General features: G+C 35.0%; 1 protein-coding gene across 1 annotated transcript; it reads right to left on the bottom strand.

Moving 5' to 3' along the window:
* Positions 1-730: 730 nt before the first annotated feature.
* LOC132560398 (lon protease homolog 2, peroxisomal-like) lies at positions 731-17,650 on the bottom strand. Its single transcript, XM_060225064.1, has 17 exons — positions 17,544-17,650; positions 15,643-15,733; positions 14,578-14,773; positions 13,870-13,991; positions 13,008-13,160; positions 12,539-12,711; positions 11,925-12,023; positions 11,490-11,564; positions 10,408-10,593; positions 8,738-8,885; positions 7,922-8,001; positions 6,551-6,783; positions 5,551-5,804; positions 4,491-4,703; positions 3,972-4,169; positions 3,265-3,375; positions 731-2,845 (listed from the first exon to the last, which is right to left on the bottom strand). Exons 1-17 carry the CDS (start codon positions 17,648-17,650, stop codon positions 2,735-2,737), a joined length of 2,550 nt encoding a protein of 849 aa, XP_060081047.1. The 3' UTR covers positions 731-2,734.

The following is a 17,650-nucleotide window of genomic DNA, read 5'->3' on the forward strand; positions in this document are numbered from 1 at the left end:
AGTTCTTATAAAAAAATAGCAATAAAAAACTTTCAAAGTCAAAAACCAAGATGGCTGCCTTTCGGCCACCTTTTTTCTGATCAGATCCAAAATTAAATGGGCACAACTAAGGACAAAGCGGAACTTTATTACGAAATTTGAGAGAGATCCATCTGGTACTTCTTAAGAAATAATTAACAAACTTCATTGGAAAAAATCCAAGATGGCTGCCTGTCCACCATTTCGTTTTTTTTTTATCAGTCCCAAAATCAAATTGGCACAACTAGGGACCAAGGGGAACCTACATATGCAATTTGAGAAAATCCATCCAGGTCTTCTCAAGAAATAGCGATAACAAAAAATGTTTACAGATGGACGGACAACAGACCACAGAGGCAGAGCAATTTGAATATCCCACCATCTGGTGATAGTGGGATTAAAATGAGAGCCTTCCACTTTGGTGACCTTTGCCTGGTAAATTAAAGTCTTCAATCAGAGACTTAATGTCAAAATTGCAATCAACTTAACTCGGTGATTTCATCACACTGTTTTTACTTGACCTTGATCTATGGCCTTTTGACCTCAATTTTCATCACTCAAAAAATACAATTGTAAATGATGGTGTATAAGAGATATGTTCATGACAAAGTGAGTCACACCAGCTGACATGTATTTTAATTGGAAACTATTTATATAACTCCATACTTTGACACTTAAACTGTTCCTTGCCACGAGAGATAAAAAAAATACATTTTCATTCTTTATAATTTTATTTTACTGGCATTTGATTACTTTTTTTCTTTTAAGATGAACAAAAATAATTTTAGAACTTCAAAGTCCTATCCACACCTTAAGAATTAACAGTATACATACATTTCACATTCAGAATATACTCAAGCCATGAAAGGATGGACACGTTCAATAGAATTTTTCCATAAACCAAGTAAATTCCTTTAATAATCAAACTTTCTTGAATTTGATAAGAATAAGTAGGTACAGATTGGAATGTTGCTATACCATCAGTGAAATTATTTGGCAAAGCAGTAAAATCACACGATCATGATTACACATTAACAGTGCACACTTCTTCTCTTGGTATGACAAATCTACATGAACAGAAATACCATATTGCACTATATTATATTAACTTGATATGCTAAATAATCTGAAATTTGTAATAATAGTACAAAAGTCTGGTTACTGAAACATGCAGGACAACATCCTGAGCATGACTTATTACAAAATGATTATAGCTCAGTCACAACAATGACTGAACTTTAAGATACAAGAGTCCACTGATTGGTCAGTTTCTTACCAGATGTTGTTACACCAACAAGCTGTCCATCATTAATACCTCGAAGTGTAAACTTCTAACATTCAAAAACTTTAGAATGCAACAACTGAATAAATCCAAGTTAAAATACTTTTTTCAGTCTTAACAAACAATTGAATTTTCAATCCAAAGCAATCTAGACCTTAAAACTGTAGTGCATTACATCCCATTTGGATTATAATAATGAGATAGATAAAAAGAACACTTTAAATATCTTCAACATTCCAGCATTCACTCCTTTGAGGCAGTCATACATACATTATAACACATTTATATTAAAGCAGTATAAGACATAAAAATAAGATTTCAATGTGTATGAGTGGCCAGGAGTTGAGTTCGTAAAGTGTTTGGCTTCCACACAAAACCTATGGTGAGATGTGTGGTACGGTGTTCTCTCGGCTTGGTGGTTTGTCTTTTTGTGGAATTTGAGATACAGACCAATTGATATCTAAAACATGCAATGAATCTCCCATATGTTGTTCACTGAGGTATCTACCAGCTACTACAAGGAGACCCTGCCTCGATATAACCCTCGCAAGTCCTAGGGTGATAACCCCAGACAAACACTCATACATACATTAATGAAGAGGAACAATAATATTGAATTCATGATAGATGACAGAACATTTTAGTGGTTGATAACAATTAAAATTGAACAACAAATACCTATACCCGAATGATATGGTTTACAAAATGAAAGCACTTCTGCGGTAGCAACATATTACAAAACAACTTTAGACTAAATCATTCACCACTATCATCATCTGTAAGTAAATATCACAATTGAAATACATTGATAATTTCCAATCATTGTAAAACTATGACCACTTTCACACATAACATGGTTGAAACAGTCCAGGTGCCATGGAATTATTCTGTGATAAAGAGCACAACTGCACCAGATGTGGAAATGTTAGAGCTCAAGATGAACGGTCTAGGAATCTCCTTTCCAATATAAAATTGTAAACCATTCATAAAAAATGATATATCTTCACCTGTACTGAACATTTCCAGAAATAAATGTGTGATCAAACCTTGTTATATGCAGGAATTCTGCAAACTAATGATGTCTAGCCAGTTACACCCTTAAACTGAACATGCTGAAGTTCCACTATCTAACCTCTGTTCTGATCCCAACCTTCCAGGTTCAACTGGTTCAACTGTTCTAACCATTAATGTGAAAGCAACATTAGCAGCAAAATCAGAATTTAAATATTATATATCATTCATTGGTTATCATGATTTTTTTGAAAATCTCTCACAAGTCAAATTTTCACAACACAGGATAATTTTTCGATTAAATCCCGTAAATATCACTTCATTTTCAACAGGAAGAAATTATACTATTGTTTCAATGCTGGACATTCAACTGTCTTTGGCACCACTAGAATTGACCATTCCACTGGTCAGCCATCACAAAGGTTATAACTTGCTAGGAACTGTGTGTTCGGTGACAATGGAAGGAAAGCCGTCATCAAAGGCTGCATTCAGCACATCCTCAAGACGATGTGCCAAAATTAAAGTCAGGTCATTCTGAAAACAAGGGATTTCTTTTTAACAAAATCAAACAAAATTACATAATGAATTCCTGATGACGTACAAAACAAGTTTCAAGCCCAAAAACCAGTTAAGTCTGTAAAGGAATTAACTTACACAACAACCATTCCGGAATGATCAACAGACTTTTTGCTTTTTAATCTGCAGTTCTTAAATAATGCTAAGCCCAAAAGCACTTAAAACAGTTTTGTAGCATTCAGTGGTCCTCCCATACTGTGTTCAGTGAAAAAGACCCAACTACAAGGAGATCCCACATCAAAATGACCCACGCTGTTTAAAGAATGATAAACATAATAAACAAGAAAGGCCGAATGGAATATAATAACCATTAGAACCATCAGATTGAGGGCATCATTTTTATATACATGTTTTTTTAAAATATATTCATAGGATACCTTGACATTGTTAGGAATCTCCTGTAAGTCCTTCTCATTACGTTTCGGGAGAATGATTCTGCGTAGTCCAGCTCGGTGAGCCGCTAGCACCTTCTCCTTGATGCCTCCAACCTAAAACAGATTGAAAACAACATCACAATTACTATCATACAATTCATACAAGAAATCATCGCAAATTCATCTCCCACAAAATTTAATGGTTTTTACAGTAATTATTTTCTGAAGTAAATCTATTAAGAGCACACATTCTACATAAATGAAACGGAATTACCGGGGGGTAATTCAAGTACTTCTATTAAGAGCACACATTCTACATAAATGAAACGGAATTGATTCAAGTACTTCTATTAAGAGCACACATTCTACATAAATGAAACGGAATTGATTCAAGTACTTCTATTAAGAGCACACATTCTACATAAATGAAACGGAATTGATTCAAGTACTTCTATTAAGAGCACACATTCTACATAAATGAAAGCGAATTCATTCAAGTACTTCCTGAAGTTTTTATCTTTTCCTGATTGGCTCAGTATTTTGTTCACATTGCTTAAACATTATTTCAACTTAAAATCAGCATTCAGGGTTGGAACACCAACCTCAAAACACTAGTTCCTACCCAAATACAGTAACAGGAGACTTTTTGTTTAATCATTAGACTAGAGTACTTACCTCTGAACTTGCTATATTACAGATAGCTGACTTACCGGCAACACAAGTCCTCTTAGAGTGATCTCCCCTGTCATCGCAGTATCCGATCTTACACAGCGCTTGCTTAGCAAGGAAACTAAGACAGTTACCACAGTAACACCAGCAGAGGGTCCGTCCTTCCCTACAGCTCCAGCAGGGAAATGAATGTGTATATCTCTCTTACTGTTGGTGTTTACAACCCCACTCAAACCAAGCTGTAAATTAAGTCACAGGATGACATATACAAACACTACCGATTCTTTGGTAAACTTTTCAGTATAATAGATAAATGTTCAAATATATTATCTTTTTGACTATTAAAACACTTCACCTGTGACCTTGACCTCTGACCTAGTGGCCTTATCCCTTGGTCAACTGATTTCTTGATGAACTCTGGAAACAACCTTGCTTCAGAATGCCATATCAAAAGGAAAAAAAAACATTTCAAAGACTGAAAATTTGACATCTGCGACCTTTACATTGACCAGACAACCTTACTCTCAAATTTCTATGGTAAATTTCTGACAACACCTTACCTTGAGGGCATTACTCCTGACCCAGTTGAGGGCAAGATTGGCAGATTCCTTCATGACATCACCCAGTTGCCCAGTCAGAGTGAGTTTACCTTCTCCATCCATACTGGTGGCTTCAACAAACAGAATCTCTCCACCCATGGGGGTCCAAGCCAAGCCGACTGCCACTCCTGGCTGGCTCAGTCTCTGGGAAACCTCACTTTCAAACTGAGGAGGCTGATAATAGAAAGCAGAAGTTAACAGGCAGGTATCATCTTAGTGTCAATTACAAGAAAAGTATGACTTCTGTCCTTTCCATGAGAGGACTGTAATAGTGAAATATGAGTTCAACTTTTCGTGTTTCTTTTTTCACTTTAAACTGTCATGCATTTAATCAATTGTTTTAATTTTCAAACTGTTTATTGAATTAATCAAGCAATAAGACCATGGTCATTATAAAATTGACCCATCTCTATTGCAGTAATGTTGCAGTAGAATGTTACACCATTGTCCCATAACAAGCCCATCCCTCCAACTAAATTCAGACTTAATGTGTTGACCCCTAGGGCTTACTGCAGGAAAATCGTTGCAAATTTTCAATAGAGATAAAAATTAACTCAACACAATAAAATGTCTTATTGAAGTAAGCAAAATTTCTAAGTATATTGTCTTTACTATCATGAATTTTTTTTTTAACTTTGTTTTGTGACTTTAACCCACATCTAACTGAGGAGCCATTTATTACACAAGATCCAAGCATCTGCAACATACACAGTCTTTCTTTCAAAATCATTTCTCATTATTGTCAATGCAAGCTAAAAATGTCCACAACAGATGAATGCTCCCATGCATGTAACTCATCACTGTCTGATAAACTCTACACATATTATTGATGACATTAACCTTGACCTTGACACCATACAACAGGAACTCATCGTCATAGTGACTTTGGTATACAGCTTAATTAAATTTTTTGGGAAAGTGGCTAGAGTAAGAATAGTGATTAAGGGCGGAACAGAATGATGCAACTGACATTGGTTACCTCAACGCTCTAAAATGACCAGAGGTACAAAAAAATATTTACCCCCAGTATATCCTCCAGGGCAACCTCATCAATCACAATAGGCATTTCTGGAGGATGTGCCAGGGTAGAGGCATCCTGGGACATGGACTCTGACACAGTTTCATTATCAATCTGTTTCTTGTCCAGCTCTGATGCAGGTTTATCGCCCTTGGATTTTGGTGATGCTTCTGCTACCCTGACTGCCACAGCTCTGCAAACACCTCCTATTTTGCGCTCCAGGTTCCGTACACCTGCCTCCCGAGTGTATTTAGAAGCTAGAAAGAAAAGTGCTAATTACTTAGTAATCAACATGAAACAGTAACCAGTTAGTCCTGTAGTCACTCTCCTACACATGAAAAGGTGTGAAAGTGAGACAGAAAGGAGGCGAGTGCCCACTTCTATGATCAGCCTACAGTCACTTACAATCTATGAGTACAAAAAATTTTGTGTAGCAGTTTTGTACACATGTGCATTCAGCTAGCTGAACACCAAAAAAATTCCACATGGTCATTAAAAACATGTTAAAAAATCACATGAATATCAGAATTTCGCTTCATTTAATTTTAGCTTTCTGGAATTGTGAAAAAATTGTTATCAAAATCTGTTCCATAAGATGGCTGTCCAGTTCCTCTGACTGAAGAGGTTTTCCACTGCACATGTACACTTGTTACTTGAGGGCTTTAGATTGAATAATCTATCAAACACAGCTTATGATAAAACACAAACTGTGTAGAGGTCAAACATTCTGTTGTATTTGGTGCTATCAAAGTCAACTCTGTTATTCTATATCTTGAACATGCTTTTGATGATCTTTACAAGAGAGAATTTGATACAACAAAATGTTGATGAAAGGATTGACAGAGGTAAATAAAAAAAAATTAGAATTTAGCTATATCCTACTCATAGTCTTACATAAAACTATGAACTCTCATTCTGCTTCAGGATCCAAAACTTCTGTAAAAGTCAAGTTTCTACATCAACCACAAAAATGAAAACTTTATGTAGTTCATTTGATATTTACCAATGAGCTGAACAGTGTCAGTAGGTATTTGGATCTGCTCAGCAGTCAGTCCATGCTCCTTTAGTTGTTTGGGTATGAGGTGGCGGTCTGCAATGTTGATCTTCTCCTCCTGGGTGTAGCCAGGGATCTGAATCAGCTCCATTCTGTCCAATAGGGCTGGAGGGATGGTGGCCATATTGTTGGCCGTGGCTATAAATAACACCTGAGACAGGTCAAACGGCACATTTAGGTAACTAGGTCAGTGGTCAAGGTCATAATAAAATGGTCAAAGGAACACTAAGGAACTGATGACATAAGTCAAGAGAACAGTAACAGTACAGCCTTCTGAGAAGCAGTATGGTCTCACTGACAGATTTAGTTTGGTTTTATGTTGTTTGACATTCTATCAACAGCTATGACCATTAAAAGACTACCTCCCTTTATTTAAAGGCAGTCTCGCGATGAAAATGGTTGGTTGGTCTTATCAACAGCTATAATCATTTAAAGGCCATCTCCCTTCATTTACAGGCTGTCTCCCAATGTAAATGGTTGGCCGGGTGGTGCAGTGGTAACTAGCTATCACCTTGGTGGCCAAGGTTTGAGTTTATCTGGGATACTCTAGTTTCCTCCCACAGAAAGACACCCCCCCCCTCCCCACTCTTGTCCACTTCCACCTGGGCCAACAAGCATGATTGATATAAGTTAGACAACTTGTTTCTCAATCATTGTAAAATAAATAAAGTCAATGTTAAATGAGAGCCAAGTACATATATTGAAAACATATATTTGCGGAAGGCTGTGATAGGTTTATGTAAGCCTCCTTATGATAGTGCTGAAATCCACTTTATAGTGCTACCACCCTGAGATATAATGCTAAGACCTCTAGCTGGACACTCACACCAATAACATTGTACTCATAATACTGTTCTTAAGTTAATACAAATGTTGCTAAGTTGACAGTGCAGTTGTCCGTTCAGTTGCCAGGGAAACAGTACAGTTGACAGTTGTCAAAATTATAAATACATTTGTTGAATTAAAAGGAGAGATGCTGAGACTGCACTGATACATATGTAGTTGTGAAGATTCAAGTACTGTAGACATCTGACCCCAGCAGCTCAAATGTTAGTAAGAGTTAACCAGTGGCTAGTGAAAAAAATAATTGCCACCACTGAACAAACAAGAGAGTTAAATGCAAGATCAACACTACAAATATATTGATCTGACCTGTCTCAATAAACATATACCTGAAAAATGATAATAAAATGTTTCCAATTTCTTTTTAGAAAATTCTCAATAACCACTGGTAAATTGTAACCAGCATTTGAACAGCAAGGACTAAAAGTCTCGCAGCAGTGGTCAGGTAACAAAAGAGTGATTTAACACAAAGGATACTGGTCAGTAAATGAGTCATTCTGTGCAGGGTCCAGTACCTCAAGCAGGGCAGCTGCTGGATCACCATGGAGTGACTTCCCCTGAAAAACATAAATTTATCATATTGTGTACAAATACCTCAAGGTTTTTATTTAATTAATAAAGTATACGATTGTTAAGAATAAAATTAAAGCAGCTTCACAAAACAAATGACTGAGTAAATAGAAAAATCCTTGTATCAAATGGTATTACACTGATATATTGTAAAGGTATATGATCATGGCTATCAAGTATGACATGATACATTATTCAGAATGTGAAAATTTGTACATACAGAAAACACAGAGCAGGATGTATTGATAGACAACAGAATGAACAGACAGAGACACTGTACAGATATATAGTCAGTTGCATGAACAGACAGACTGTATTTATAGATTTCATATGGACAAGTAGCAAGACAAAGAGAGAAGGTATAAACGGAAGACATCAGGACAAATATGCAGACTGAATAGATAAAGAAACAGTCAGATGGACAGACCGAGAGACTATATATGGACATAAAGCAGGATAAACTGACAGGTTAAAGACAGCAGGATGAACAGTTATGTTCACAATATTACAGAATATCATCATTGTGATAACATTAATAAGTACTTGCATCCTAATATACATTATTTCAGTATTTATGAAATACACTAATACAATGTACTCACATGCTTAAAAGCTCAAATGGACAAGCTATTCAGAAAATATGACTAAAGAGTATTCTGTTTAAAATGTTTACAAAGGTTATCTACATGGCACAATCTGTTGAGTAATGAAAGAAAGACTCACCAGTTTATCAACTTCATCCAATAAAAACACAGGATTATTAGTTCCCACCAGTTTCAATCCCTGTATTATTCTCCCAGGCATGGAGCCAATGTACGTCCTTCTGTGTCCACGGATATCAGACTGATCACAAACACCTCCCAAGGAAATCCTGAAATTACATCAACATATATGTGTTAGTATCTGACTGCACTGCAAACAGATACACATACCACCATATTAAACAAACACCTGTCTCCTAGAGAATCCTGAAATAACATCAAATGAGGACTCCAATGTAAACAGATCAAACCTATGTCAATATTTCATCACCAATAACAAATTATAAGAAACTGATCAAGCCAAATGTAAATATTCAGACATTAGACATTCTAACATCAGTAATCCAATATTCGGAGAAATGTTTCCCAATAAATACCATGTACTTTCATTATGCCTAATGACCAGTTTGTCTTCTGTATTGTTCAAAGTGTTAAACTTGACAGATCTGCAAATACTATGTCAACTATGCATCCAGATTCAAAACGATCTCTGTTCCTGTCAGTTTTTTATTTTGTTGAAATTGTGCAACAGATTTGTGGAACTAGATATTTGAGAGGAGCACCATACCCAGTGTGTGGGCTATAGATTTGTGATATTTGGTAACCTTTTACCTGTGAAATTATATGCCAATGTCAAGCGTATGAGCTGTAGATTTGTAATGTTGGATACCTTTCCATCTATGAAACTTTGCCCATCATGTCAGCTATGGATTTGTGATATTTGAGAATTATGTGCTTGTGATTTGTGATATTTCTGAATTATGTACCTGTGATTTGTGATATTTCTGAATTATGTACCTGTGATTTGTGATATTCTGAATTATGTACCTGTGATTTGTGATATTTCTGAATTATGTACCTGTGATTTGTGATATTTCTGAATTATGTACCTGTGATTTGTGATATTTGGGAATTATGTACCTGTGATTTGTGATATTTCTGAATTATGTACCTGTGATGTGTGATATTTGGGAATTATGTACCCGTGATTTGTGATATTTCTGAATTATGTACCTGTGATTTGTGATATTTGGGAATTATGTACCTGTGATTTGTGATTTGTGATATTTCTGAATTATGTACCTGTGATTTGTGATATTTGAGAATTATGTACCTGTGATTTGTGATATTTCTGAATTATGTACCTGTGATTTGTGATATTTGAGAATTATGTACCTGTGATTTATGATATTTGAGAATTATGTACCTGTGATTTGTGATATTTCTGAATTATGTACCAGTGATTTGTGATATTTCTTAATTATGTACCTGTGATTTGTGATATTTCTGAATTATGTACCTGTGATTTGTGATATTTGAGAATTATGTACCTGTGATTTGTTATATTTGAGAATTATGTACCTGTAATTTGTGATATTTCTGAATTATGTACCTGTGATTTGTGATATTTGAGAATTATGTACCAGTGATTTGTGATATTTGAGAATTATGTACCTATGATTTGTGATATTTGAGAATTATGTACCTGTGATTTGTGATATTTCTGAATTATGTACCTGTGATTTGTGATATTTCTGAATTATGTACCTGTGATTTGCGATATTTCTGAATTATGTACCTGTGATTTGAGAATTATGTACCAGTGATTTGTGATATTTCTGAATTATGTACCTGTGAAACTCTCTGCCTAGTGTGTGAGCAATTGACTTTCCAATGCTGGTCTTTCCTACACCTGGGGGACCTACAAAGCACAGTATTGGTCCACGGAGGGACTGCTTAAGTTGACGCACAGCCAGGTACTCCAACACTCTCTTCTTAGGTTTGTCCATACCATAGTGATCTTCGTCCATATCTTTCCTAAAACACGGATGCATCAGATTTCATCAGCAAAACATGAGTTTGTTAATTTTTAAATATCTACAAGGTTTCGGGGACAAGAAAACTGATGAATGTGCATCATAACATAATAAAAACTTCATCTAGGTATTTAACAACAATTGCGAAACAAGTTAGCATTAATAACCTGTTTGTCCAGATTCAAGTGCATGATAGATTTCATTAACGTAGAAAACGGGAAACAGGTGAAAAACCCACCTGTTGAGCAGGTGACTCAGTTCAACTTCATATACCATTGGTAAATCAAATATAAAGGAAAATGACCCATACTTGATATCATGTACAAGGTTAACAATCAACAATAACTCTGTAGAGAATTTTATTGCAATATTTATATTTAACCTTGGAGACAACACTGGTATTTGAACCAGAGGTCACTGGTCATCTGCTGAAAGGGCAAATGGCCTAAATAGCAGATGTTAAATAAATAAATAGGTCATGGGAGAACCAGTGGTCAGAAATTCATGCTTGATTGCACATGTTATTAAGGGCCAGCACCTTAGCAATGCCAAACAATGACCAATGTGAGAGAGCAGGGAAAATGCACATTTCTGCCCCAACCAGGAATCAAACCCAGAGCTCCAGTGTTATAATTGACTGGTTCTACCAACTGAGCCAAAGAAACATGCTCTGTTAGCTGAGTAACAGAGACCAAATTTATCACTATCTACAAGCTCTTTTTATGCTACTACCCTTGTTATTTCTTGAGATTGCTGAAGTTTTTAAACTGAGATGCTAAATGCAACATCTTGTTGGACTGCTTTGACCGATGAATTATCTAGGTAAATTGCATATGTTTCTGATTTACCTTGTTGTAAGAGTCTTTTCATTCAACCGTAAATATTCTCTAAACTCACCTTGCTTGAGCAATGTCTAAGGCATCCTTGCTTTGTTTGGACCAAGGTAGCTCTACCATCAAGTCTAGGTAGTTCCTGAATGGAATTGAACACAATTTACAACTACTGTACTTGTGAATCTTCATGACATTTCTGAATATTTATTTTCATACTATTAGATTTACACATCAATTAAGTGAAAATAAGATGAGACATGTGACTAACATACATCATGTACCTATATATCAGGGAGAAAAAGTCAGTAAATGTCTATATTTAGGTTTATCAATTAACACTTAACTACAATTACACTGTATTGCTTGCTTTGTGTAATTGCATTACTTTATATGTGTGTTACTAACTGGCTTTGTGTAAAAATTTGTCTCTTACACAATGTTACTAAATTTGTGTTTATAGATCATGACTTGTAATTTAATAGTCACTGAGATGCCTCACCTGATCATAGCATGCTCTGGCATCTGTTGAGGCATTTTTTTCATCCTTTTAAACTCCTTCATGGCCGCTTTCATGGCATGTTCCGGCATATTGGCAGCCCTGAAGAAAACAAGTTGACTTTCTGATAACTTATTTTAATTTCTGATAACTTATTTTAATTTCTGATAACTTATTTTAATTTCTGATTACTTATTTTAAAGCTATGGTTACCTATGATATAAACATAAGTAAATACAATCATATGGCATCTTCTTTTAAATTTCTTGTTTTTGAAGTTTTGGATCTAATACTGCACACATGCCGTGTCCAAGATCATTTTCTATACATAATCTGTGATAGGACCAAAATCTTCATAGTCAAATATAAGTGATGTTTAATTTACAAGAAAATGTATTTTTGTTTTCCAACACAATTTTTTTTTAAAAAGTTTACTGTGATTTCAAAATTTTGATACATAACTAGATTGTATGAAACCAGCCATGGTATACCCTGGAATACTTGATGAAAATCTTACTGAAAATAATTAAGACACAATTCAGCATAAATCTCAATAAGGAATGCAAAATATTTCATAATATGTAAAAATGTAAAGTATAAGATTCTATTTCTCTTACTTTATCTTCTGTTCAAGATCCATCATCTCGTCAGTATCTCCATCATCCTCCTCCTCAAGGTCTGAGTTGATCTTCCCAAACACACGCTTCATATTACCAGGTTTGTTGCTGCCCTCTTTCTTTGTAATGATTTCAAATTTGTCTTTTCTAGTTTTTTGTAGGAGTTTTAAACCCTGTGTAAAATGTAAATTAAAATAACACATTTATGAGTTATGTTTAACGAATATGCATTTCTTTGGATTTAAGTATCTGTTGAAATTAACCGAAATGATAAAATTTAACAAAAATATCAAGAAATTTCTAACTCCAAGTAGGGTAGGGGAGGGTGCTTTGCCTTGTTACATTGCAATAAATTAATATGCATTTCTGCAGAACTAAAAATAGAATACGATATGGGTGGGCTTATAAGTGAACATGGGCCTATTGTTAGAAATATGATACTGATTTCATGGAGATAAAAAATGTCTACCTCAATTTGTCTCATCAGCAACGGCAGCGCTTTCTTGAACCTCTCAGTCAAGTCAATAGCATCTAACACCTGGATCTTCTCAGAGTAAGAGGCTTTGACAATGGCAGCACAAATGTCAGGGAGGTGTTGATCTGGTAGCTTCTCCAGCATTTTCTGTTATAAATAAATACAAAGAAAAACTAACTACAGAAGATATATAAAAAAGCCTTAAAACATCAAATAGATGTACTAAATCATCAAATAGATGAGCGGTTCCGAGAATTAAGTAACCATTGTAGAAATAATCATTACAAATCCCCTTATGACTCTCTGTTGACTGATGTACAGTCAAAAAGAGGACCAATTGTGTGATGTAAAATCTAAATCCTAAAAAGATGTTAAAGATTTTCTGAAAATAGTAACAATGGCCTTGTTACCACAATCCAGAAATTCATACTCTTCCTGGATACTGTGGTCCTTTAAAAGTATGCGATGTTTGATCAAAATTCTTCAAGGAATGAAGCTGCTAGAGTGCTGAGAAATTTCAGTGTTATATATGACAAACGCAAAGTACCATTCCCATATTTCCTCCAACATTCAGTCCCAAGTGGAAGAGGATCTGTATTCATGAACTAACATATTTATTGTTAAGTCAAGGATATTTTCTTCTTAGCTTTGAAAATACACTAAAGGATAATCAATGGTACTATTTCACACTAGTTCAACAATTCTGGTAAAAGAGTCACTCCTGCTTTAAGAATAACGACTGTAAAAGTACAAACAACTGTGTAGCTACAGATGAAACATATATAAAGAATAATCAAAGTCTCTTATTGTACATTTGTATATCATATCCATTTCAACAATATGCAATTCTATTTACCTTGAGCTTAGCTACAACAGGAATTGATATGTCAAGCATGTCTACAAGTTTGGCAGCTTGCTCTCGAAAATTTTCTGCCAAAATATCCAGCTCTCCCATGTTCTTCAAGTTAATATTGTCATCTGAAAAGCAAATACAGAGATTATACATTGAAACCTAATTTATACATTCAAAACAATCCTGTTTAAGAGTGTAAAAGCATTCCAAAGACTGATAAAATTGACATCATATTGATTTGTTTGCAAACAGTTTTACTCAAATGATTTGTGAACACGACCTTACAATGACCCTATGAACTACAGATAAAGGTCATGACCTTCAAATGATGCTTAAGAGTTACTGGTAATGACCATGACCTTACAATGACCCTTGGGACTTACTTATATTGACAATGTCCTTCCAATGACCATATGAGTAACAAATAAAGGTCATGACCTTTCAATGACCCCATAAATTACAGATAATATCACGACCTTAAATGACAATATTAAGTTACATAGAAAGGTTATGACTTTACAATGACCCTAGAAGTAATGTAACTGATAAAGGTCATGCCTCAGAGTTATTGACAAGGACTGTGACCTTACATTGACCCTTAGGAGTTCCTGATAACAATTGTGACATACTAATAACCCTCTTAGAGTTACTGGTGAGATTTGTGGCCTGCCAATAACACCCTTGGAGTCACTGATAACACTTGTGACCTACCAATGACACCTGGAAGTTTGTCAAGTTGTGTGACTGTTGCCACTGGATATGGAGCCTCCTGCAGAAGTTCCTGGAGTTTAAAGCGACACAGTCCAGTGACCAACAGAGTGTAAGCCGGCTTTGGCCAATTTGTTCCTGTTACCTGAACTACAACAGCAGCTGTACCAATGTGATGGATAGATGACAGATCATCTCCCTGACAACAGAGGGAAACAAATAATCATTTTATTTATCACAGACATGTCAAATGCACAGCATGTTACTAATATTCTCCTGTTCCAAAAGTTGCCAAGCAAAGCTGAGAAATGATGAACAAATGGCAATTACAAATGGCAAGGTTAAACCGAAATCTGTTTATCACATATAATTATAGACCTGTTCTTCCATACTTTACACCCAGGTCATTATTGATGGACCATATACCTGTAACAACATTTTAATAGCATTACACAATAACTTTGGTAGTCAAAAAGAAACAAACAAATTTGCCCAGTCTCCTACTTAAATCAATATATGTCCTAAGGCCTCTGTTTAATATATTTGAAATATATACCCATTATTTGATGAACATAAACTTATACATACCAGTAATTAAACTTGAAACTTATTAAAATAAAAAAAATGTGATACAGATCTAACTTACTTTAAGGTTAATCACAAATTAAACTTTTGATCTTCTTTAATCAGTTCTTCATTACAAATGATTAGTTCAGGTATCAGTCCTCTATTCTTAGTGAAGAAGAAAGTAGACACAATGTAGAAGGATAAAGATATAATAGTTCAATCTCTGTGATCAAGAAACCATCTAAATACCATCCAGAACAATTAAAGTGCCTTTCCCAATCACACAACCATATCAGCACAGATCCATTTCTGTGCTTCCAGAGAAACACAAACTGCCATTGATGCGTTGAACCACGTACCTGAGATCTTCACTTAAAAGTTGACCAATGCTCTACTGACAAAGTTACTATGGCCCCTACATTTAAAGCTATAAACCATGACCACTATAATATCACTTCACCTGTTATCACATCACTATAATATCATATCACAACATCTTACCTGATCATCTGTAGGATCCCTTGGTATCACACCAATAATTGTACTACTCAAAGTGTTTCGACTCAGCAGACGACTTTTCACCATGTTCATGCTAAAAAAATTAAACATCAAATACAAATCCAGATTCCAGTAGATGAGGATCTTAGCGACAATGCACAATTATTTTTTTGTATTTGCTTCTGAATTCTTGGTGTATTCCTTTTACAAAGCATTGAATCTAGTCCGTATATTATACAGTATATCGATATATTTGGGGAAATATTTGCCCTGAGTTATTTTTACAATCTCATCATAATATTTGTCTTTGCCCATCATAATTAATTTGGCTGCTTCTTCATTTTTGGCTTATTGACAAAAACTTGAAAAAGTTCAATTGCATGGAAAGTGTCTCTGTATACTCACTATGCTATGCTACTGTATACTCACTATGCTATGCTATGTTCACCATAGAATGTCCACCCTCCCTGACCTGTAGTACTAGATTATCTTTCCCAAGACTGATATCTAGTTTTCCACTTATAATTTGTTGTTTTGTATTCCAAACTTGTTTGTCATACCTTGTTCTAATCTTCATTCTATTAGAGCAGGCAAGTAAGTATTTTGTACACCTAAAGATGGAACCATCAGCTTGAAATTGAAATGGTGACTGACACACAGGTTGTTTGGTTGTAGAAATTGTGGCAATATAGCAATGCTCATGGAATGGTCAAAAGGGAGACAATCAGTATTAATTTAGAAGTTAAAAGGAAATGTATCTGTGTAACAGGAATGCACCTGGCTCCATTTTTTATTCTAGAGCGTGAAATATACATGTGTAGTAAAAATGACTGATTTCCGTGCTTTCATGATAAGCAGTTATTTAACAGCAAATATTTTCATGAACGAGAGAGCAGAAATACTTTGACAATAGAACATGATATTGACAATACTTTTTATATTAATGCATGTGAAAGAACAGGGAAAATACTCATTCCTGCCGAGTGCCCAGACCAGGAATTAAAACCCAGGTCTCTGGTGTGTTAATCAACCAGCTTGACCAGCTGAGCCCAAGAAGCCTGGTCTGTTAACTAAATGAGTGACGGAGACTGTATTTAACTCTATGTGTAATTAAGTTGCACCAATCCGCTCCTTTTACACTTGGTTTCTGTACTGATTTCTTTCCTTTTTACATTAAATGAGTTAAGGTTATTTTCATGACGCTTTCTATGACATTTTTGGGAGTGGAAATTATACATCTTGCATTGTTTATATAAATAAACATGATTTCATTTGTTATAAAGAATTATAATATCCGATCACATCAATAATATCTGATAAATATAATAACCATCTACAAATATCTAAAAAAAACTTGATGAACTGCACTGTAAGTTTGTATATAGGTTTTCTACAGCAGTTGACATGAACATCATCTGTGACATGTTCATTATACAAATTTAGCTTCTTAAAATGTCAGGCTTCAGTTTTGTCTTCTCTATTTTTACTTATAATACCATTGACATGCAGAATGCTGAGCAGTTATCTAGTTATTCAAGACAAGTTATATAATTATATTTTTATTTCCTTTGAGGTCAAAATAGAGGATTTGGACAGCTGATACTACGCTCACTGTTTCTGCTGTTCTTCCAGAAATTTCGTAGTCGTGTAAACAGTGCCTTCGAGTTAAACAGCGAATACACAAACGTATTGAAGAAAGCCTCGTGTGTTAAAATTATAAATGTTTCAAGTTTGAAAATAATGAAACTTTCTTAGTAAACGTCCTAATTCTTGTTACATAAAACATCATCTGCCATTTAAACTCTTACGCAAGTTCAAGATAACAAGCCCCACAAATATATTGCAACTGCTCCAAACGACATACTTTGTTAAAAATTAAGAGTTTATACAAAATTGATACATACTTTCGCATACTCCTGACAGGAATGCGCATGGATGATCCAGGGAGGAGGACATTGTCGGCCACCAAAAGCAGAGGTAAACGCCGAGGGATTGTTATGGTCGACGCCAT

The sequence above is a fragment of the Ylistrum balloti genome, unplaced genomic scaffold (assembly GCF_031769215.1).
Source record: "Ylistrum balloti isolate Yb309-2 unplaced genomic scaffold, AGI_CSIRO_Ybal_v1 Utg371058, whole genome shotgun sequence".
Classification (NCBI taxonomy): Eukaryota; Metazoa; Mollusca; class Bivalvia; order Pectinida; family Pectinidae; genus Ylistrum; species Ylistrum balloti.

Coding starts and splice junctions, on each gene's coding strand:
- LOC132560398 (XM_060225064.1), bottom strand. CDS start 17,650: ATGGCGTCGACCATAACAATCCCTCGGCGTTTACCTCTGCTTTTGGTG. Junction 13,161..13,869: donor CTGTTGTAGCTAAGCTCAAG/GTAAATAGAATT, acceptor TATTTATAACAG/AAAATGCTGGAGAAGCTACC. Junction 4,170..4,490: donor TCAGGAGTAATGCCCTCAAG/GTAAGGTGTTGT, acceptor CTTAATTTACAG/CTTGGTTTGAGTGGGGTTGT.